The sequence below is a fragment of the Nomia melanderi genome, chromosome 4 (genome assembly GCF_051020985.1).
Source record: "Nomia melanderi isolate GNS246 chromosome 4, iyNomMela1, whole genome shotgun sequence".
NCBI lineage: Eukaryota > Metazoa > Arthropoda > Insecta > Hymenoptera > Halictidae > Nomia > Nomia melanderi.
The window spans coordinates 2,507,620-2,530,952 of NC_135002.1; the positions used below are offsets into that span (position 1 = coordinate 2,507,620).

The following is a 23,333-nucleotide window of genomic DNA, read 5'->3' on the forward strand; positions in this document are numbered from 1 at the left end:
TTCCCGCGCAAATATAGGGAATCTATTATAGCGATCCCGGCTGAGCCCCCAATTTTATAGTGGGGCTACTATTATTATAGATATTGAAAAGGTGCGTCTTCAAAAAAATACAACTTAATACCACGAAGGCCAACACGCGACTCTCTATCACGCACAAAAATGTTCTCCGCTGTCTCTCACCAAAATGTCCACGTTTAAAGAAAGTCTTCCAAGCACACAAGTATCAGTGCGCCTTTAGCCCCCTGATGAAGCCAGCTGCAATGGCGGCGGAACGTTGGGGAAATATTCGTATTGGACACGGCTCTCGCCCGAAAGTCAAAAATGAATGTAATAACATTCCAGGCCGCGAAAGCATCAAGACTGCTGATCGAAGATTGTTCGGTTGCTCGGTAGCCGTACACCGGGTTTCTCTCTTCGCGTAGTAGACAGTGTACTTTGGTAGTTGTTTCACCAGGGAATGCATCCGCGGAATGGCTTCTCTTCGTTTCACCGATCGCAAGTCCGCTCGTAGGACGAATGGATGAGTCTCGTTTCGAACGAACGAGACTCGCTCGGTCGTTTCTGATCTTTACACCTCGTCTTTGCGCACGCCAGTTCGATTAGTTAGTACGTAACGTAGTTGCACGTCGTAGGACGCACTTAGAGACGTCTCGCGGTTCAGCATGGCCGCGGAAATATGTTTTCACCCCTTAGTTGACGCGAGCACCGTTCACCGCGTTTAGAACCGACGCGTCGATCGATTCGTTCGCGTGGCTAATTAACCCCTTGTCGTACGAGTGAGACTCGTGATGAAGATTTCTGGACTAATTTAACCCCTTAACTTGCACGCTCGAGTTCATTCGAAAACAGGCCAAACTGGAGAATAACAATGTGAAAGCAAAGAAAAATAATCGTTTTATTGATATTTATCGTTTAACAAGAATCAATGTTGTTCATTGCCCACGGATCAAAGCAAACAACTATTTTGCTCTTATCAATGTATTATTTTCAAATGAAATTTCCGCCTGAAGTAGAATGGAATTTTGTTGCATTTCCTCCAAATTGATAGTAAAATTACACACGAGCTTAATGGAGAAAGTAAATAGTACAAGGGGTTAAATCTCGGATCGACAGCGAAGTACAAATTTCGCCTCGGTATTGCTCGTTCCTGAATACTCAACATTCTCCTGGATGAAACTATCTTGTCCCTTCGCTGCGTCTCTACATTTCACGAAATTTCTATTTCCTGTCGTTCCAGTCACTTCGTTGTTCTCCGCGCGAATCGTTCGTCCGTTTTTTTTTTCTCTTCTCGACGTACGTAGCAGCGATGTACTTATGCGTGTGTGTGTGTTCCGCACAGAGTTTACGAGTATGTCACAATTGCACGTGCATCCGAAAGTAAAGGAGCTAGCGCTCGTTTGATGGTCTGACCGGCTACTCGACGGTAGAACGATTGTTTTCCTTTGTTCGCGGACGCGGAACGGACGTCCGTAGACGCCGGAAGCCGGGGTGCACCGTTTGCATGGAAATACTCTCTCCCGTTTCTGCTCTTCTGTTTCCTCACGGGTTTTCGAGTTTTCTTTTCCGTTTTTTCTTCACTTTCTTCTTCAGATTTACTTTATCATATATATATGTATATCTATATATTTATATTTATACTTATACTTATATTTATATTTATATTTACATTTATATATACATATATGTACACTTACTTTCTCGGGCCGTCCGCTCGATTTTGCGCCTCTTATTTGTGCTTCAGAGACGCCAGGAGGAATTCCCTGTCTGACTCGTGTGCGTTTACAGATTCCGGGACCGATAATAAGCCGGGCGCGCCGAAGAGACCGGAGAACAACAACTCCGTTTTCGCGAGCGACAGATCGCCGGAGAATCGGCCCGTGAACGGCGTCATCGACAACAGCAACTCGAACATCGTCGACACGCCGGATCTCAGCCCGGTGAAGCAGGTGGTGAGGAACGGGGAGGTCGAGGATATCGAGATTCGGAAAACGAAGGCAGGTCTCACGTAATATTCGAAACGACTCGAAATGATTTTCAACGCGTTGTCCGCCACCGATCGTCGGATTCTCTAAATTACTTAACCCTTTCGCGACGGGTGCCGTGTATATACGGCAGTCATTTATTGGTTTTTTATTCGCCGCATTCAAATTTGCGAAAGGAAATATCAAAAAATCAATTCAGACTTTCATTCTAACACCATTCGCTTTTAGTCACGCGATCAGTAATATACGAAACGCTCGAAATTCGCGTGGCGGTCAACGCGCGAACCGCCATTGTTACGCATCATGGAAACCTTCTGTTCTGAGCAGAGATGGCCGACGGACAAGGCGTACTACATAGCGAAGGAGCTTCTGATGACCGAGCGGACGTACAAGAAGGATCTCGACGTGATAAACGTGGTATGTCCATATTCCCTGTCATTAAAATATCATTTTCAGATAGCGTACTAATCTGTTCTTCTCCGAGTAAGCTCGACGAGCTTGTATCCGAGCGTGGAAACTCGAGAGAGAGAGCAGAGCGAAATTGTTTAATTCTCGTCGCTTTTTCCTTTTTCGGCTGACAGTGGTTCCGCGAGGAGGTGTCTCGAGAGGCTGAACTGGAGGGTGAGGCGGTGGTTTCGCTGATCGAGCTGTTAGCGGACGTCCACGGACCGTGCCTCCAAGAAATGGAGGCGAGGCTGGCGCGATGGGAGAGCAACGCGCGTCACAACATCGGCGATTTCCTCTACAACACGCTGCTGAACGTACTGCCGCTCTACGATCAATATCTCGAGAACCTGATACCGGTTCTCGAGAAGATGGAATACTACACGAGGACATCGCGACGCTTCGATCAGCTCTGCCGGGACTTCGAGGCGCAGAAACACTGCTATCTCCCGCTGACTTCGTTTCTTTTGAAACCGTTGCAACGATTGTTGCACTACAACAGTATTATAGACAGTACGTTCGTTATGTTATCCGATTCCTTCGGATATTTTACGCTAGTTCTTCTTGGATTAACTGTTTGAATCTCACGGGGTTTTACAAGAAAAGAAAAATGCCAAGCGATGCGATTGCGCTTGTTTTGTTTTAATTTCGAAACTGAATGACGCTTTTCTATTTTTAGAAACAGATTTTAAATAGTTACATTCTTCCAGTCTTAGGCGAGTAATAACAGAAATAAAAATGAATAATTAGAAGAGATAAATAAGCTTCATCTGATTCTACGAACCGATAGACTGCCACTTTTAGACAATGTAACAGAGAAGCGCCATCACGCCGCTTGGGACTCACACGGTTAACAATGGAATCTTAATGGTATCTTATTAACATAGTCTAGTTGCTTTATGTATTCTACGTTGTTTCCAAGTGTACCATTTGACACACACAGAATTATTAATCCGCACTCGGAGCATTTAACGTTGCATTCAAAATGTTTTACGGGACTTCTATACGGGAATACTATAAAAATTAGTTGCAGTTGCTGATAGATTACAAAACAACCTGGAGTGCTAAGAGTTAATAAGCAAAATTACATATCGCGTAGAATAGGTGGAAACAAAATTCTTCACGCAAGATTTTCAAGTCTCTAAATGAAATTCCAGTATAAGGGATTGATTCGTTGAAACGAAACGATTACGTCGAGTATCGTAGAAAGTGAATTGTTAATTGTTAACTAATTAAACATGTATTAGTTATCTGTAGCCGATTTGAATTTTTCAGGATTGCTGGATCATTACCCGAAAGACCACACGGACTTCGAAGATTGTCTGGCAGCTAGAGACCGATTAGGGGAGACGTTGTTGGAGGGTCTCAGCATCATCAATCAAGCTGTAAGAAATCCATATCCTGTACCTTTCGAAGCTTAACAGTCATAACGATTCTAACGCTCGTTGCTATTCGTAGGAAAATTTAGTTCAGCTATGCGAGATGCAGAGGGACATCGGTGGTTTCGACAATCTGGTCCAGGAGGGTCGCAGGTTCATCAGGCAAGGCTGCTTGCAGAAGTATAGTCGCAAAGGCTTCCAGCAGAGAATGTTTTTCTTGGTAATAAGAAATAATAATCGAAATTTCAACATGTAAAGTGGCGGCTAGTAGCTAAAATTATGGTGCTGCTCCAGAAAATTTGTAGCTTTTGTTTTCACATGTTTGTATCTTCTTTATAAACTGGGGGATGACTACTGACATTAAGCTTAACTTGTCCTACGAGTGAGGCTCATTGAAGATTGTAACATGATTCAACAAATATTCAGTTCATTCGAATTCAAAGTAAATATTATTCCTCTGTAATCAACTGTTATACTTAAAAGGAAATATAGGCATGACATATGCTTAGAATTTTCCTCTTTTTCCAATAAATTATCAATGACAAAGTAGCCGTATCGTTCAGAGTTGAGAAAGAAATCATAGGGCAAGGGGTTAACTGGTTAAAGAAAAGAGGATTCATTATATGAAAAGTTATCGATAATATCAAGTAGATATCATCAAAGTGAATAACATCAGCCGCCACTGCATGTAACACAGATGTTCAGAATGAAAAGCTCTGAATGAATCCTTCCAGTTTTCGGACGTATTATTGTACACATTCCGTACCCAGCAACCGACGCAGTGCTTCCGCGTGCACGGCCAGCTGCCGTTGAAGGGAATGAAGATCAGAGAGAGCGACAACAAGACCGGCTCGGATTTCGCGTTCTCAATCGATGCCCAAGGGAATCAGTGAGTGTACCAGTGAATAGAATCACCGAGCTTTTAACAAGGTGCCAAAAGGACGGGTTCGTGTGCTATTAAAAGGTCAATTGGCAGAGGTCTAGTCGACTCGGTCGTTCCATTCTGTCGTCTCTGAACGGTGAAAGGTTTCTCAATGCTATTTAAAAGAAACGAATTTCTCGTCCAGTTGTCTCCTAGCGTGCTAAGTCGAGTTCCTTCTGGTTTATCGGTTCACCATTTTCCTCTCGATTTTCCCCGATGACGTCCAACCGTCACTCAAACGACATTCCCGGCAGGTCTCTGACGGTCGCGGCCAGCAACGAGGAGGAGAAGGTGCGATGGTTGGAAGACCTGAGCATGGCCATCGCGCAGGCGGACGCGGATCCGAAGATGCCGTATCTGAATCTGCAATCTTGTAGTAAGTATGCCACGACCATCATTCGACGGCTCGTTCGACGGAATTATTATTCGTGGGACAATTCCGCCAAGTTTTAGGGTCTGCCGATGAAATGGGCGACGGCGTCGGATTGGACGGCGACAGAGGGAACTGCGGGGGCGCGAAGGCGTCCAACACGACCGTACACGTCTGCTGGCATCGGAACACCAGCATCAGCTACAACGACCAGCTGCGAGCGTTTCAAGTAATAATAATCATGAGAATTGATGAGAGTTTCCTGCAACTTTCTGTTAACCCTTTGCACTCGAGAGATGACTCTCGCCACTTGATTTGATTCGCAAAATTATAAAGTCTTGTATACAGGGTGGGACAGTAACTCTTAGAATCTCAGATATCTTCGAAATTATAAGTTTCACAGAAATATTTGAAATAAAATCGTGCGGCATTCAACGTGTTAACTTCACATATACTTGGAATATTCTAGATTCATAAAGAAACGAACATTATTAACATATAGGGAAAATCAATATAATCTAGAATATTCCAATGCTTTGAGTCAAAATGCGCTCACACAGTCGCATTCATCTATTGCACACACATTCATCACTCATTAGTATATCTATTCGCACGCTCAATACATCTATTCCCACAATAATATAATATAATAATATAATGTCGGTTTCCTCGCAGAACCAACTCAGCGGATTTCTGTTGCGGAAATTCAAGAACAGCAACGGTTGGCAGAAGCTCTGGGTCGTGTTCACGAACTTCTGCCTGTTCTTCTACAAGTCCCATCAGGATGACTTCCCGTTGGCCAGCTTGCCCTTGTTAGGATACACGGTGACCACTCCTTCGGAGAAGGACGGGATCAATAAGGACTTCGTGTTCAAGCTGCAGTTCAAGAGCCACGTTTACTTCTTCCGCGCTGAGAGCGACTATACCTTTGGGAGGTGAGGGGATTGTTTTTTTAATCCCTTGTCACCGGTTTATCTTGCTTAACGCATTGCGCGCCTGCGCTGTGATAATGCGGGATTTCCAGTCTGCAGTTTAACCCCTTGGCGTACTATTTACTTTCGTTACTAAGCTCGTGTAACATTTTACTATCGGCAGTCTAGAAGAAAAGCAACAAAATTGTCCATTTTACTTCAAATGGAAATTTAAAGATGATACATTGATAACAGCGAAATAGTTGCTTTGGTCCGTGGGTAATGAACAACACTGATTGTTGTTAAATTAGTCTAAAAATCTTCATCACGAGTCTCGTCATTGTACAAGAGGTTAATATAACAGAAATCTAGGAATTTTAGATACGTGTAACACAAATTAAAATTACTCGAATTCCTTATTCTTTTTCGTAACAAATTTCGGTCTGATTGATGTTTAAAAATACATCAATACAATCACCGACACTCGCGTTTCTAGCAGCTGAAATTCAGCCGGCGTGCAATGTGTTAAAATAGCAATGATCGCCGATCATTCGTTGCGAATACAATATTGAAGGAAATTCCATATTTTCCAGATGGATCGAGGTAATACGAAGCGCGACTCAGCAGAGCCACGTGCCGGTCAGCTTCAACGGGAAGGGCGTATATTAACGGGTGACCGCAATGTATTTGATTATGCGACGTAGGATTAGATAAGAGAAATCTCAGCGTATTCGAATGTTAAGATTCGCGTTAGGATCGAGATCGGGAGGGAACTGTGCGGCCTTATTGCAAGGACTGAAATTATTGTTCACGATCAAAATTGTAATCGACAATCAAATCAAAGAGTCGTGCGTCCTGGGACGGAGCACGAAGACTGTAAGTATCGTGCATTTGCGCATTGATGCATTTATCTCGTGCCGATTCCGCGGCACCATTGGCTGTTCGGAAAGAAATTTCGATATTACACGAACGCGGGCACACAAACAAACACACACAAACGCATACCGAATACGTAATCGCGGCTGCTGACAGGATAATCGGTGTGTAAATAGAATTAGTTAGATCGTAAGCGTATCGCCCGGTTTTGTTCGGTGTACCTCGCTCGCCGAGACAGCGGCGGGCATCGCGCGGCGTCGACGAAAGTGGAGGTCACGCGCGACGCAAACTTTGGACCAATTTTACATTGAGAGTTTTTTTGACGATCCATGTCTTGAGGAAAAGACAATAATTTCGTTAGCGTAGGAGCGTTTTTTCTCGTTGTTAAATTATCGATCGGTTGTTAAAGAGATTGCGAAGAGTTGTTGTTTCCCTGTTATCGGCGAGAACATTCGCGGGGGCGCGTGTTCGTTTCCTCGTTCTAACTCGGCTCGATGTTCTAACGAACGTCGACCGAGGGGAACCAGTGACCAGTCGATAATGCGAAGAGACCTGTTAAACGGGCGATTCCCGGATCGCGATCGGAAATTCACGTAGAAAGAGCGCGTCCCATCGGCACGGACGCGTTCCCGGCGTAATTTAGACTGATCTAGAGATATTACAGGATAGGTGAGAAAGAAGTCTTCTTAGTCAACGAGACGGGAGAGCGTTCCGAGGCGAGCCGTCGGGAACGACGCGACGACGAGCACCCTTCTCGTCTGTCCCGGTTAACAGGTCGACCGTTGTCTGTTTTTTTTTCTTTTTTTTAGTTGCTCCGATTGTTTTGTTACAAACATAGAATGTAATTAATATATGTATACAACACACGCGACGGTATATACGGAGAAGAATATTAGTTTTATACTCTGTCGGGCACGAAGGAGATCGTGACGAACCGCCGAGCTCGCGGGGACGGCGAGGCCGCGTCGGTCCGCCGGTTCCCGCGGACGGCTCGAAACTCGTACGTTTATTAGAGAAACAACGGAGGAAAATCGGAACGGAGAAAGGAATCGAAGCGTTTCCGCGCACGGAGCGAGCTTTATTACGCGGACTCGAAGTGTAAGTCGTTATGTAACATGATGTATCGATATTCCGCAATAAACGTACATATTGATACTCGAAGCGGTCGCCGTCTTGGGATCTGAAACCGTGCCGCCGCGAGAAGCGAGAATTTTTCCAGTGCGATTCGCAGCGGTACGCAACGGAGAGTGCGAAACGCGAGCAAGAAGGAAAAGGACGGAGAACGAAACCTTGGCTACGCGTATCCTTGATCGTGAATCCTTTCGGTGTTACCTGTGAGAACGGATCGCACCGGTAATATATTCGGAGGGACTTTTTCAGGCCCGATGAGCTGCTAACGAGCAGATTCTGCTAATGAGCAGAATCGCTCTCACGCCGCGGCTATTCGTGTACACGCGCAATTTACATGCGCTGGAATCGATCAATGTTTCCATTTTTACCGTTTACGAGTTTCTCGTATTTTTCTGCCTCTCTCTCTCTCTCCCTCTCTCTCTGTCTCTCGATCTATCAATCAACGCCGAGAAAAGCCACTGGAAATACCCGTAAGAAGATCGCGAGCGATATCCGGCAATCGTTTCCCCGATATCGCGTCGTATGATCGACGCCGATGTAATTCCTCGTCACATTAAACGCGGACGATGAATCCGGTCAGACTAGTATTCAATGTGATCGTTTATCCTTGGTACCGAGCGAATCGAAGAAAATCAATTGTCCGGCGCCGTGTCGGATAGTAGATGACACCGAGGACACGGAACGTCCGAGGCTTTCGGGGAAGACTCTAGGGTTCCAGCCTGCTCGCGGTTTTCGCGCCTCGCTGGAGACACGTATTTTCTGCTACGGAAATAAATCGGTTCCACGAAGAATCGTGCAATCGCGACCGTCCTGCGTACGATCCGATGGATTGTTGTTGGAACCGGGTCAATGTCTACGAGACGAATCGAGCGGGGTTATCAACGATATTTTCGCAGTTCTAGGCGCGAGACGCGCTCGAGATCTCCGTGGTGGATTTACGCGGTTTTCCTACGCCTCCAACGCTGACGGTCAACGGTTACGCAATCCCCTTATCGATCTTCAAAATTTTTTGCCCCGCGGGGGAACGGCGAAACAACCGAGCCGCGAGATCGACGATGACGCAGTTGGACGGGCGGTTTTACCGATATCATTATCTGACGAATTTCTTTCCAGCGATCCTGGGAACCCCTTCGGGATTTTCGCAGATAACGGATCACCCACGTCGACGTTTTCTCCTTTTTGTCTGCAGAAAATCCGGGATTGCCGACGAGGCGCGACTTTCCCGCGGAAAAATCGGACGAAGGATGCTCGGGAAAGTGGCGCGTCGGAGGCTTCAAGGATTACGAGTTCGACGGACAGGACGCGTCGGTGACGGATAATGGAACGACGGAATAGCATGCGTTCAATATTCGATGAAAAATATGTTTTCAAATAGAATTATTCGCTCGGAGACCTCTCGTTTCTGAACGAAGCGAATGAGCCTCTCGCGGAGCCGCCATCTTGTCGCAGCGATCGAAGCAACGGCGCGACAGCGCGGTTTCTATGGAGTCGTCGTTTGCAGTGTAGATTTCAAATTTGAAAGAACTAATTCGAAATTCTGCTTCTTGCGACATTGTCAAGAATCCTCGCAAGTGTTGATAAGTTTCTAGAACAAATGTTTCCTTCGAATCGTTGTCCAGAGTTCTGAAATTCGAAGCGATGCCGGAAGCGTGAGCGAGGTTTTCGGGCGAAAAAAGCCACGAAAACGCTTCAAGGCCGACGTTGATTGGAAAGTTCAACGACGCGAACGCGTCGGCTGTCGCCGGAGGCGATATTGGTTGAAGGAAGAGGCGCGAATCGTTCGGGACGTTGAATTCGCGAATCGCGGATCGCGAGACGCGAACGTGGGTCCCGCGTGGTCGCGCGCTCGCCGCCATTTACCTTAGCCTTGGCCAACGGACGTTTTTTTGCCCTCGTTGCCGCGTTTCACGCTTAGATCTGCGTTCGAGGAAGCGTCGCGACGATTTCAGGAAGATCCGCTGCTTAATGAGAGTGGGAGGAATGATATAAAGATGAGCGATTCGCCTGGCAGCGTAACAGAAGAATCGATCCCCAGCAACTATGCGCCGGTATCGAACGATCGGATTACTCGCCGCCCTGGCTCTTGTCTGCGTCCACGCACAAGGTATTTTCTTTTCGTATTCTCTCGTTCTCGTCCCTTTGACTTCATCTACGCTTGGATCGCGCGGTTTTACGGATCTTGTGTTTCTCGGATGAACATCTTTACTCGCGTCCAATCTGCTGGATAATAGTACAACTCGTAAATTCTCTTCTTATCCAGACCATAGAGAATCTTTGAACTACCAAAAACATCGAACCTTCGACTGCAAGAATCTTAGATAATCCTAGCTCATCAACTTCCCAAAGACCATCGTTCTCTATAACTTTCTCTTTAAGTTCTCTATAAAGTTCTCTATAACTTCGCAATGAGTTAATCGTCTCAGATTTTCAAACTCGCCTTTCCAATCTCCCAAATCTTCCAAGCCGCCATTTTCAAAACGCATAACATTTCATACCATTCGCATTTTACACAATTCTCTCGAAGTTCACAAGATTCACCCAGTATGTCAATGTTCCAGATGCCGTGGAAAGATCTAAACGTAGCCCCATACCAGGGTTCGGCTTGGGTGGATTAGGCGGTGGACTCGGAGGTGGCTTCGGAGGAGGATTCGGTGGTGGTGGCGGTGGTGGCGGCGGCGGTGGCGGTGGCGGTGGCGGAGGATTTGGTAGCGGAGGTGGTTTCGGTGGCGGAAAAGGCGGTGGTTTCGGCAGTGGCGGTGGTCTGGGCGGTGGCCTTGGTGGAGGCGGCGGCCTCGGCGGAGGCGCTGGAAACGGAGGTGGCCACGGCGGTTGTGGCGGCGGAGGCGGAGGTTGCGGAGGAGCCGGTGGACATGGTGCCGGTGGTGGTGCAGGAGGTGGTGCTGGTGGTGGAGCCGGTGCTGGTGGTGGAGCCGGTAATGGCGGCGGAGCCGGTGGTTATGGTGGATCCGGTGCCGGTGGTGGAGCCGGTGGCTACGGAGGATCCGGAGCTGGTGGTGGAGCCGGTGGCTATGGTGGATCCGGTGCTGGCGGTGGAGCCGGTGGCTATGGAGGATCCGGAGCTGGCGGTGGAGCCGGTGGAGCTGGTGGATACGGTGGTGGCAACGGAGGCGGTGGAGCCGGTGGATACGGTGGTGGCAACGGAGGCGGCGGCGGCCGTGGTGGCGGCGGCGGTGCCGGAGGTGGCGCAGGTGGACACGGCGGTAAGGATTGACAATTCCATCACTTCAGTATTCTCTTTGTAATAGAAATTGAAAATTGAAGCCATAATCTTCCACTCATATTCTCCAGGCGCTGGCGGCGTAGTTAAGACTGGTGGTTACGGTGGCGGCGCAGGTGTAGCCGGCGGATACGGCGGTGGTGCCGGAGCTGGCGGTGGTCGTGGTGGCGGAGCTGGCGGCGGCCATGGTGGAGGCGCCGGTGGTGCGGGTGGACATGGAGGTGGCGCAGGAGGTGCTGGTGGTTACGGAGGTGGCGCAAGAGGCGCTGGCGGTTACGGAGGTGGTAACGGAGCTGGCGGTGGAGCAGGAGGCTACGGTGGTGCCGGCGGTGGTGCTGGTGGAGCCGGTGGTTACGGTGGTGGCAGAGGCGGCGGTGGAGCGGGAGGCTATGGTGGTAGCGGAGCTGGTGGTTACGGAGGAGCCGGTGGTGGTGCCGGAGCCGGCGGTGGTGCTGGCGGCGGTGCTGGTGGAGCCGGTGGTTACGGTGGTGGCAGAGGCGGCGGTGGAGCCGGAGGCTACGGAGGCGCCGGTAGCGGTGCCGGAGGTTATGGTGGCGGTGCTGGCGGAGCCGGAGGTGGCGCAGGAGGTTACGGTGGCGGTGCTGGTGGAGCTGGCGGAGCTGGTGCTGGCGGTTATGGCGGCGGTGCTGGCGGAGCCGGTGCTGGCGGTTATGGTGGCGGTGCTGGTGGAGCTGGCGGTGGTGCTGGTGGAGCGGGAGGTTACGGAGGACTTGGAGGACTCGGAAGATACGGAGGAGGATCATCCGCTAGCGCTAACGCTCAAGCTAGCGCCAGCGCGAATGCGCAAGCGAATGCCAACGCAAACGCCTTCGCTGGTGCTGGTGGCAATTCTCACGCGAGCGCCAGCGCAACCGCGAACGCGAACGCAGGTGGTTACGGACCTGGCGGGTACGGCGGTTATGGTGGCGACGGTGGCCACGGTGGTCACGGGGTAGAGTAAGTTCAATTTTGACTATTTTTCATATTAACGAGATGATGTTTCACCCCTTTGAAGACGAACGTCGACGGCTCTCCGTAAAAGAGATTTTAGCTTGAGAAACGCTCGTCCTAGAAGGGTTGATAGACATCGAATATTCATACGCAAAGAAGATTAATCAAATGATCATTGCAGTCTCTTCAACCGCATGGGCGACCTCGACGAGGGCGTAGACAAGAGCGGCACCGTGTCCGGCGCTAAGGGTGTCTACAGCAACAGCGCGGCCAGCATCGACTCCAGCGGGAAGGGCTCGTACAAAGTCTCCGCGGGCAAGATCAAATAAACCCCTTCCTCGACGTCTCGCGTCGAGATCCAACCGAAGGACGACAGCTACCGACGCGGTGCTCGCAATCGAACCGCGACACTTTCATCTGTGATCCACTAGAAAAAAGAATGTCTTCCCCTGTCTCTATATTTTCGTAATTCTGCAGCGACTGTCCTTCGTCATTCGTACCTGATCCCTTTCGATCCGATCGACGCTCGACCCTCTTGCCAGTAGCTCTCTCTCACTCTCTCTCTTTCTCTATATCTTTGTCTCTTTCTGTTTGTCTCTCTCTCTCTCTCTCTCTCTCTCTCTTTGTTTCTCTTTCTATTTCTGTCTCCCACCCCGTCATCTTTTGAAATTGTACCGTATCTGAATAAACGATTGATCAAGTTGTACCTGCACGTGTCAAGAATAATTCGCCCGAGACGCGGCCGTTTCCGTGTATTCTCGACGATGACGAGACCGGCGCGGTTACGTTAATCGCGTTAGTCGAGCGTTCCTCCGTCTCCTGCCTAGTTTGCTCTCGGCGTTTCTTCTTTCTCTGCGGATGGCTCGAAGCGAGGCATTGTTATTCCTGTAGCAGCGCGAGCGATTATCGCCGGGACTCGCGGCGCACCCGGATCCGCCGCGTCCTGGACGACTCGCGAGGCCATTGGCTGCGTTCGTCAGCGGAGTCTCATGAATAATTTATGTCTAATGGTCTGCAGTGACCGGCGATGACATAAGCGGTATTCCCGCGGACACCGCGGTCTATTTACATCCATTAGATTAGAAAAACGTCGCCTCGGGTCAAACACGCGACTGCGAAGGCGGTTTCGTTGCCGCGGAACGAGCGTCTCGTCGATCGAACGCGTCGAGAATGTTTGCGGGAGAATAAATTGGACGAGATTTTTTCAAACTGCAGTGTATTAACGTCGATTGATCGAATAGATCTCGTCGGAGATACAATTAGCAAGATTTATTCGAGGAATATTCTATCTCGTTCTACGCGGCTTTCCTCGCGGAGCCTTCGAACGGTGATTACAAAGGAAGCTGTCACGTTACTTCATTCAGAGGTGTTTAACACTAGAACTACCGGTCGAAACCGGTTCCGATTTCTTTGTTTCGCAATTGGTAATTACTTAGAAACATTGAATACTCGAAACGAAACGGAAATAGGTTTTGAATACTATAATAAACTTCCAAGGAAACTGAAAATGATCTATTGCTGTATTTTTCATAGAGATTATTCGCATCCAATGCTCGGTACCTCTAGCGTTAAAGGTTCGCGATTATAGCCATTGATCGGTTTTAACCCTTTGACCTCTGTAGGCTCCAATATTGCACCAGTTCTGATATTAAACATTTCAATGAATTTCAAGAAAACTACCTTAAGATTGATAAATCTTCCAGATATACAAAGTTTGTACTGAGAAGGGAATTAATCTAAGAAATGTTGTAACATTGTTAATTTTCAGTATGACTACCAAAATTGGTAGTTGCTGACACGTTACGAAACCATCTGGAGTGCTAAGAATTAAGAGTATTCAATAACCGAATTAATCGTTAACCCCTTGCCCTATGATTCCTTTCCAAACAGCGACCGATCTGACTACTTTGTCATTAATAATTTAAAATAAGAGAAAATTCCGGACATACTCCATGGCGACGTGTGCTCTAAGATACAATCACTGATAACAGAGGAACAATATATAGTTTGCATTCGAACAAATTGAATAATATTTATGTCTATTAAATTCTATTTGGAATCGTCACTACGAGGCTGACAGATTGTAGGACAAAGGGTTAACGTCGATTGTTCTCGTGACGATGATCCTCTTCCCGAAGATCCCGACCGAGTCTCAACAACGGATCGTCGGAGATCCGGTACCGGTTCCTCGAACGATAGGTAACGAGAAACGATTAAGCTTGCGCACATAACCCGTTCCGTTTCTTCGATTACAAAAAGCCGGAGGGATCATCGGATGGGTCTGGCACGAGGCGGATTCATCGCTTATGTCATTGTTCATTATCCGTCGAGGATCGGCCGGCGGTGATCGTAATCTCCGCGGCGTAATAATAGCACAATCTCTTCCGCGAATCGGCATTAATTCAATTGCTAATCGTCGACGGGTCACCTGGATGAAATAAAATAACGTTGCATATTTTCCTTTTGTCTTTAATTGGAGATCGTATCGCGAGTAAGGGGAATATCGAATAAATTACGGGTGAAACGACACGGTTCGCTTTTGTCCTTTTTCGCCATTGGTCCGCCCCGACGTTGGCTCCTCCTCGTTGCCATCCGCGGCGTCCATTATCCTTTCACGTGATGGGGCGCGGCGCCAGACCAACCTGAAACCACGATCATGGGTTATTAAGCGTTCAATCGTAATTGGCATTGATACTATTCCTTTGAAGGTCGAAGGCTTTGACCCTTTGCACTCGGAAGCCTTTCACTGGAAATATTCAGTTTCCAGTGAGTTGTAGACGGGATTCTTTAACACTGGAACTACCAGTCAAAATGGTTTCAACGTCACTTCGTGATTATTGATATCTTAAAAGCATTGAATGTTCGAAATGATCTTGCTAGTAAATAGTTTCACTTGAATAGTATAATGAATGTCTGAAGAAATTGATGATAATCAATTATTACAATTTTTAGAGGGATTACGTATTAATCGTATTAAATGCTCGGCAGTTCTAGTGTTAAAATAAATTGAATGAGGGAATATTCAGAAGTTAAACAAAGTTATCTCAACACTTCACGTATTCGTGGATTGTAAGAAGCTTAGTATTATATGTGAGACTTTATGATTCTGGTGTATCAAGTTGTATGGTGACTGAGTCACCTTCCAAGTGCAAAGGGTTAAATTGACCCTTAACCCAAGACGAGTATCGTCATTTCAACATCGAGCTTTATAGTTCGAGTACGAAGTTGTGAACGAGCAATCGGTTTGTTCGGCAAGAGGTCGACTCTAACAAGAGGTCAAAGGCGACTTTAAATTAACCCTTCCAGGACGAATACCGTCAGTTCATGATCATCATCAGTAGCACTGATTTTCATTGTGATGCAAAATGACAAGAATGCTATAACATTGAAATTTAGCCACATTGTCATGAATTCAATTCTATATAGCCTTCATTCTTTGAAACTATCGTGCACTTTAACCCTCGTACATCTGCATTTCTTCTATTTTTGCTCATTAAAATTTCTGCTGATCGCGAGTGTATTAAGTTTTCATATTTCATATTTATTTAACTGGTTAAGCCTTCCACGTAGAATTGAACTTCCTCTGGATACTTCAACGAATCCTCGTCCACGACGGGTTAACTTCAAATCCAGCGATCGACAATTGATAGAACAATATCGCGTCGTTGCTATTTACAAACATTCCTGAATTTCGGAACAGATTCCCTCATGATTTGCGAATTCCGTGAAACCTACTGGTAGCGCTGCTGCTCGCGAAAGCGGACGCACCGCTCGAGGCCCAGGGACCGCCTCCGGCGAGGCTTCCGGCGCCGCCCCAACCTGCGCCGTTCGCATGGCCGAAATCAGCTTGTGGACCTGAAACCGAGTTACGAAATCAGCTCGTATCTTTCCTGTTACCTTTCAAATTATCATCAATTCAACAGATTCAAGACAGACAGAAGCGGTAACGTCGGCAGGCATTCCAATTACTCTTCCCCAATTATCGCGTGACTATTAATCTACGCTCGACAGGTAACTCTCAGTCATCACTTGACACAGTAAAACTAACACTAGAACTACCGTCAAAATTACTGGTTTCGATTTTTTAGTTTAGCAATTGATATCTTCGAAGCATCGAATATCCGAAATGATTTTGAAAATAGTTTCATTTGAGTATAATGAATGCCTGAAGGAACTGAAAATAATCTATTGTTACAATTTTTATGGGAATTGCATATTAATCGTATTAAATGCTCGGTAGTTCTAGTTTTAAGTGATCGATAGTACGATTTCAAGCAAAATCTACAAAATGGAAAAAAAGTCCGAACAGATGCACTCTTGGAGTTTCTATAGCGAAATTTCCAAAAGTCAATTGAACTGCTGGTTTTAGTGTTAAAGGTAACATTTCAATGACTCCCAAATATTCTCGAATAAATAAACAGAGCGTCACATTAACCCTTTGTACTCTGTAGGCTCCGATATTGCACCAGCTGCAATATCGAATATTTTAATGAATCAAAGAAACTACCCTAAAATTATTCGATTTTCCACACATCCAAATTTTGTACTGAGAATGGAAAGGAAAGATTGAACGAATATTATATCACTTTCCATTTTCATAGGAGGTACTATAAAAATTAGTTGCAATTGCTGACAGATCACAAAACCATCTAGACTAAGGATTAAGCTATAATCGAAACTAAAATCGACGTGAACCTCAAAAAAAACCAAGAGCACTTCGGACAAAGGGTTAACATTCATTACTCCATCACAAAAGAACCATCTCGCTAATTCCCGATTGCGCAACGCGTTAATAAGCGCCGGAAGCGGGATCAACGATTGCCGCTAATTATCTCATCTGCTCCGCGCCGTGCGAACTCTCTTCAGTCTCCTAACAATCCCAATGCCTTCGAGCGGAACGTTACCATCCGTTACCGATTCAGCTCACTCTCGAATCTTCCACGACCGAAAGGAACACGCACCTGCTCCGGCGAAGGAACCGGCGCTGGAGCTCGCGAAGCTGCCGGCTTGCGCTCCGCCGAACGCGCCGGAGAACGCGCCGGAGAATCCTGCCGCGTGTCCAGAATTTCCGTCCGCACCGAGGCCGACGCCTCCTCCGCTTCCGGAGCCGTGATTGCTTGGAAGATGCTTCTGACTGTCGTCTGGCCCGCTCGCAAGCGAGTTCGGGTAAGCGCCGAAAGGACTCGAGCCTAAGGATCCTGCTCCGAATCCTGGTGAGATGTGCGACTGACTTGCGTCTGGTGACAGTGGGATCTGGCTGTCGCTGTCAGGTGAAGAAGAAGGTGCTCCTGATCCAAGGAACGGGTTATTCTTGTTGATTCCTCCGCTGCCTGGGAAGGGACTTCCGGAACCTCCGGACGGCCATGTTCCTGCTCCTGCGAACGAATTCGCGCCGCCGGCTGGGACGGGCGCTGACGAGCCGCTGAGGAAGGGGTTGCCAAGGCCTATTGGCTTGCTCGGGGCTGGCTGCGGTGAACCTGTGAATTGAAGGTGAGTAGAATTTTAGCTTGTTTTGGGAAGTTTAGGTTTTAGGTAGTATGCTGTGAGCCTTTTTTCTTGGTGAAGAATGTCGGTACTTTAGGATTTTTTATAGACAAGTGTAACATTAGTTAGTTTGGAACTTTGTGTTTGAGCCTTTTTTCTTGGTGAAGAATGTCGGTACTTTAGGATCTATTATAGACGAGTGTGATATTGATTAGTTTGGAACTTTGTGTTTGTGGTACTTTGTGTTAGATGATTTTGTTCAATTCAGTTCGCTTGAAAATAGTTTGAATGAACTAGGACGTTCGCGGAATTCACTGACGGTTGACATATCTGCATATGAAATCAAAAATTCCAATGAGATTTCATTTTATACAACTAATGTTATAATCCAACTTAATGCACTGACATTCGACAATTCAAACTTGCAATAATAACAACGTAATTGAATAGCATAAGTTGATGTCACACTATCTTCATTTTCTATATTTCTCTCAGCAAAATCATGCGGCAGTCAACGCGTTAACAGTTGAACAATGAAGAATTACCTGCTGAAGAGACAGGAATTGGCACCATTCCGTTCAAGAAAGGATTGCTCGGGTAAGATCCAGGCGCAGCGTGTCCCGCGGTCCCTGGGGATCCAGGTTGGCAGCCAGGTTGGCCGTACGCGCATCCAGGACCATTGTTTCCACTTCCAGGAGCAGCGCCGCTTCCCGTGGGGAAGCTACCCTGGGGAGACTGGGGAATCTGAGAGAGGTCGACAGGAAGAACCTTCTGAATTCCGGGTGGAGGGCTTCCTCCGCTGCAAGGCGAGTGGCCGGAGGATCCACCGCATCCGTTGTCGCCATCGCAAGGTTTGTGATCCGGGGATCGACCGCAGCCGCTTCCGCTTCCGCCTCCGCAACTTTGACTGGAACAGCCGCTTCCGCCTCCGCAGCTTTGACTGGAACAGCCGCCTGATCCACTGGTAGGACCCTGGTTTGCGGGACTCGACGTTCCTGCGGGACCGGTGTTTCCTGCAGCTCCAGGCTGCGGTCCATTCGGTGTTGCGCCTGGCCTAAGGAATGGGTTTTGGTACGATGGCTTGTCGGCCGGAGCACTTCCGTAAGGTCCAGGTTGGTAGCTTGGCGTTGCTGCGCCTGGTCCATCATGAGGACCAGGTTGATAACTTGGTTTCGTGGTCCCTGCTCCAAATGGTCCAGGTTGGTAAGGAGCTTTCGTGGTACCTGCTCCAAATGGTCCAGGTTGGTAAGGAACTTTCGTGGGACCAGATCCATCAGGAGCACCAGGTTGATAACCTGGTTTCGTGGGTCCTGAGGTTCCAAATGGTCCAGGTTGGTAAGGAACTTTCGTGATACCAGATCCATCAGGAGCACCAGGTTGATAACCTGGTTTCGTGGGTCCTGAGGTTCCAAATGGTCCAGGTTGGTAGCTCGGCGTTGCTGCACCTGGTCCATCGTGAGGACCAGGTTGATAACTTGGTTTGGTGGTCCCTGCTCCAAATGGTCCAGGTTGGTAGCTTGGCGTTGCTGCGCCTGGTCCATCATGAGGACCAGGTTGATAACTTGGTTTCGTGGTCCCTGCTCCAAATGGTCCAGGTTGGTAAGGAGCTTTCGTGGTACCTGATTCAAATGGTCCAGGTTGGTAAGGAGCTTTCGTGGTACCAGGTCCTCCTTGAGGACCAGGTTGGTAGCCAGGCTTTTGCGCATTTGGTTGACCGTGAAGATTCGGCTGATTCGCAGGGTTCGCAGTGTCAGAGGGTCCACTACCGAATGGAGATTTAGTTGAATCGAAAGGCGCTTTCGTGGTACCGTGAGGTTTCACGCCACCCGGACCACCCTGAGCAGGAATCACGTTTATGTGGAAGATCTTGCTGTCGTCGTCATTTGGACGTGGACGGCCGCGACCTGGAGTTGGTTTCGGGTGTCCTTTGTCATCCTTTGGACTGTGGCTTCCCTGATCGGTACCAGGTTTACCAGCCGGTGATCCGGGCCATTGCGGTTTGTTACCGGAGTCTGGCTTCTTGTCGTCATCGTATGGGTTTTGTCCGTAGGTACTCGGTCCTGAATTACCTCCAGAGGGACCTCCTTTTACGCCAGGCTGTGGCTTCTGTCCTCCGTAAGGGCCAGTACCACTTGGTGATCCAGGGTGTCCAGCGTTTGGTCCACTTCCGGGAGCTGGTCCTCCGTAAGGGCTAGTACCACTCGGAGATCCAGGGTGTCCTGCGTTTGGTCCACTTCCGGGAGCTGGTCCTCCGTAAGGGCTAGTACCGCTCGGTGATCCAGGGCGTCCTGCGTTTGGTCCACTTCCGGGAGCTGGTCCTCCGTAAGGGCTAGTACCACTGGGTGATCCAGGGCGTCCTGCGTTTGGTCCACTTCCGGGAGCTGGTCCTCCATAAGGGCTAGTACCGCTCGGAGATCCAGGGCGTCCTGCGTTTGGTCCAGTTCCGGGAGCTGGTCCTCCTGGTCCGGAATGAGCTCCGGCAAAGGCACCAGCATTCGCGATTGCGGTACCCCCGGGTTGCCAAGGATTGGTTGGCTGATTTGGATTTCCTGGACTACTGGGCGATCCTGGACTGCCTGGACTGCCTGGACTTCCGGGCCCTCCATAACAACCAGGACTCCCTGGAGTTCCACAACTTCCGGGACTTCCGGGACTCCCTGGACTTCCTGGACCTCCATAACCTCCGGGGCTTCCTGGTTTTCCAGAACCTCCTGGACCTCCTGGACTTCCTGGTCCTCCTGAACCTCCATAACAACCAGGACTCCCTGGAGTTCCACAACTTCCAGGACCTCCTGGGCTTCCTGGACCTCCATAACTTCCGGGACTCCCTGGACTTCCTGGACCTCCATGACTTCCGGGACTTCCTGGACTACCTGGACCTCCATAACTTCCGGGGCTTCCTGGTTTTCCTGAACCTCCATAACAACCAGGACTCCCTGGAGTTCCACAACTTCCAGGACCTCCTGGACTTCCGGGACTCCCTGGACTACCTGGACCTCCATAACTTCCGGGGCTCCCTGGTTTTCCAGAACCTCCTGGACCTCCTAGACCTCCTGGTCCTCCTGAACCTCCATAACAACCAGGACTCCCTGGAGTTCCACAACTTCCAGGACCTCCTGGGCTTCCTGGACCTCCATAATTTCCGGGACTGCCTGGACTTCCTGGTTTTCCTGAACCTCCTGGACCTCCTGGACCTCCTGGACTTCCTGAACTTCCATAACAACCAGGACTCCCTGGAGTTCCACAACTTCCAGGACCTCCTGGTCCTCCTGGGCTACCTGGACCTCCATAACTTCCGGGGCTCCCTGGTCTTCCCGAACCTCCTGGACCTCCTGGACTTCCTGGACTTCCTGGACTTCCTCCTGGACCTCCTGGACCACCATAACCTCCGGGGCTTCCTGGTTTTCCTGGACTTCCTGGACTTCCTGGTCCACCCGAACCTCCATAACACCCAGGACTTCCTGCACTCCCTGGACCTCCACAACCTCCAGAACCTCCTGGACCTCCCGGGGCAGCACCATGAGGCTGATAACCGGTGTTACCTTGAGGAAAACCACTCCCCGGTTGTCCACCGTACGGTGAACCAACGGGCGACCCCGGTCTAGACTGGTCGCCAGGTTTGCCTCCACAAGCACCAGAACCACCAGCGCATCCAGGCGACGGTCCCTGTTGATTATACCCTCCTACGGGACCTGACGAATACACCGGTGTACCAAACGGCACCGGCGCCTGCTTCACGGGTCCAACACCGGCGGGACCTAAACAGAAATTCAACTCCATTGAACCGTCGTAAGTAAAATCTTGAAAAAACAAGAAGCTACTCGTCCGATGTTACATCATTTCGTTTAAATAGACACGAAAAATGCTGCTGACCTTGACTCCCGCAGCTTGACCCGGGCTGACCGGAACACGGAGAACCAGTTTCTGGCTTACTGTTCCAGCCTCCGCCTGGCTGATTACTCGGCTGTTGATTATTCGGTTGTTGATTAGGCTGGTAATTCGGTTGTTTATTCGGCTGCTGATTATTCTGGTAATTCGGTTGTTTATTCGGCTGTTGATTATTCTGGTAATTCGGTTGCCCAGGATATGGTCCAACCCCATGACCACCTTTCGCCGGTGATCCGCTCCAAGGCGAACCAGACGTCGGACTCAAACCCCCAGGAGGTCCTCCTTTGACGGGACCAGCCGAACTTCCGGTCCACGGCGCTTGGCCCGCGCCCGGCGCACCGAATTTCTGTATACCCTGACCTGGTGTCTTTCCGTGCCCATGATCATGCCCATGCGGCCTATACTGTCCATCATCCCCATCGTCACACTCATCGTCAGGCTCCTCTTCCGGTTCCTGTTCGTCCTCCTCCTTCTCCCAGTAGTCGTCACTCTCCCACTTACACTTGGAGCAGTCGCTGCCGCGGTTCTTCTTGCCTGACCCAGGCTGACCCTGGTAACCTTCATTGTCGTTCGCGTATCCGCTGTCGTCGTAGCTCCGGATTCCTTTGTGCCCTTCGTGGCCCGTCCCAGGGACGCCCAGGCCGCCGGCGAACGCGTTCGCGCTGCTCGAGGCGAAAGCAGCCGCGTTCGAGGATGCGGAAGCGCCGCCTATAATAGAAACGCAGGATTAGAATATTACCTCGGAATACGATGAACTTTGAGCAACCAAAGTCGACGCTGATTTCCGACAGTTCGGAAATTAGTTCCAGTTTAATTCCAGTTCCAGTTCGAAAATACGCACCGAACGCGAGGCTGCCGCTGCCAGTGGCGCGAGCTCCTGAAAGAAGCGACAACGATCACAGCGTGCACGTCGAACGTCGATGCGTCAACGCTTATAAATAGTATCGCTGGAATGCAAGGACGAGCGGACAATGGGAAAAGGAGCGGATCTCGCCCGCTGGATAAGCGAATTGTTCGGGAAAGGATCGCGCGTCTGAACTCTAGCTGCTCAAGGAAGGTGTGGATCGATGATTGAGATGATCGAAGAGGCAGGAGTGGAGAGGAGTGTTCAGTTAAGGTGTGTTCGAGTCTAGTTACCCGACGCAGCGCCGAGCACGCCGATCAGAAGCAGGACGATCGTCTGGGGCTGGATCATCTCGAGACGATTCGCTCGCGGTCCGCGAGCCTGTGACCACTTACGAGGCGAGTCCCGGATGAATAGTTGTATTTATAAGGATACCCCCGGCGGACGGTGAAAGGATGCGGCGCGCATCCTCGCGTCATCCCCGTCAACCGAAAGAGAAGAAGACGAAGACGAAGAAGAAGATTTGTAGCGACGTGGGTGGCGAATCGCGGAATTGGCTGACGCGATTCTTGTCCGGTTCTCTCGTCGACGCGGGGCAGACGCGCGACGGGTTTCGGTAGGAGGCTCCGATCGCGTCATCCGATTTCAGGAGTTCCCCAGGACTAGCGACGCAGAGGATCATGCAAATCGGGGCGTAACGAGAAGCGAACCGCCGCACGCTTCCATCGAATTTACGACGCGATGACACGACTGTCCGGCTGCATTCCACCTCGATGATTTTTCTTTTTCCGCGTCTTGCTCGTTGGACGCTTTGTTCTACGGTGTTACTTCCTCGAAGGCTGAGGATCGACGATCTCGCTTCCGCTTGAATGGGGTTACCGAGGTGATCCGATGGAATCGTGAGGAGTTGGTT

At 49.2% G+C, this 23,333-nt stretch overlaps 3 protein-coding genes across 9 annotated transcripts in view; 2 read left to right on the forward strand and 1 right to left on the reverse strand.

Annotated features, from left to right (window-relative positions):
* LOC116428233 (FERM, ARHGEF and pleckstrin domain-containing protein 2-like) overlaps positions 1–8,045 on the forward strand; it is a 14,630-nt gene extending 6,585 nt beyond the window's left edge. Inside the window, exons 2-11 of the mRNA XM_031979614.2 lie at positions 1,786–1,994; positions 2,310–2,399; positions 2,564–2,939; positions 3,702–3,811; positions 3,885–4,025; positions 4,540–4,694; positions 4,982–5,103; positions 5,175–5,326; positions 5,773–6,032; positions 6,602–8,045. Coding sequence (XP_031835474.2) covers positions 1,786–1,994; positions 2,310–2,399; positions 2,564–2,939; positions 3,702–3,811; positions 3,885–4,025; positions 4,540–4,694; positions 4,982–5,103; positions 5,175–5,326; positions 5,773–6,032; positions 6,602–6,677 — 1,691 coding nt within the window. The 3' untranslated portion in view covers positions 6,678–8,045. The remainder of the gene's footprint in view (positions 1–1,785; positions 1,995–2,309; positions 2,400–2,563; positions 2,940–3,701; positions 3,812–3,884; positions 4,026–4,539; positions 4,695–4,981; positions 5,104–5,174; positions 5,327–5,772; positions 6,033–6,601) is intronic.
* Positions 8,046–9,948: 1,903 nt separating this feature from the next.
* LOC143174499 (uncharacterized) lies at positions 9,949–12,910 on the forward strand. 5 transcript variants are annotated; one of them, XM_076367493.1, is made up of 6 exons: positions 9,949–10,119; positions 10,574–11,236; positions 11,325–11,404; positions 11,579–11,648; positions 11,778–12,210; positions 12,386–12,910. In XM_076367493.1, the coding sequence occupies exons 1-6, from the start codon at positions 10,056–10,058 to the stop codon at positions 12,531–12,533; spliced, it is 1,458 nt and encodes a 485-aa protein (XP_076223608.1). In that variant the 5' UTR covers positions 9,949–10,055; the 3' UTR covers positions 12,534–12,910. The 5 variants fall into 5 exon arrangements, with proteins under 5 accessions (XP_076223608.1, XP_076223609.1, XP_076223606.1 ...); XM_076367494.1 differs by having other exon boundaries at positions 11,325–11,663; positions 11,973–12,210; XM_076367491.1 differs by having other exon boundaries at positions 11,325–11,648.
* A 1,048-nt stretch (positions 12,911–13,958) lies between these two features.
* On the reverse strand, positions 13,959–23,289 carry LOC116428310 (uncharacterized). 3 transcript variants are annotated; one of them, XM_076367484.1, is made up of 8 exons: positions 22,714–23,274; positions 22,418–22,453; positions 21,562–22,284; positions 21,009–21,446; positions 18,234–20,873; positions 17,166–17,681; positions 15,940–16,059; positions 13,959–14,846 (listed from the first exon to the last, which is right to left on the reverse strand). In XM_076367484.1, the coding sequence occupies exons 1-8, from the start codon at positions 22,769–22,771 to the stop codon at positions 14,809–14,811; spliced, it is 4,569 nt and encodes a 1,522-aa protein (XP_076223599.1). In that variant the 5' UTR covers positions 22,772–23,274; the 3' UTR covers positions 13,959–14,808. The 3 variants fall into 3 exon arrangements, with proteins under 3 accessions (XP_076223599.1, XP_031835633.2, XP_076223598.1); XM_031979773.2 differs by having other exon boundaries at positions 18,234–21,446; positions 22,714–23,273; XM_076367483.1 differs by lacking the exon at positions 22,418–22,453 and having other exon boundaries at positions 18,234–21,446; positions 22,714–23,289.
* Positions 23,290–23,333: the final 44 nt, after the last annotated feature.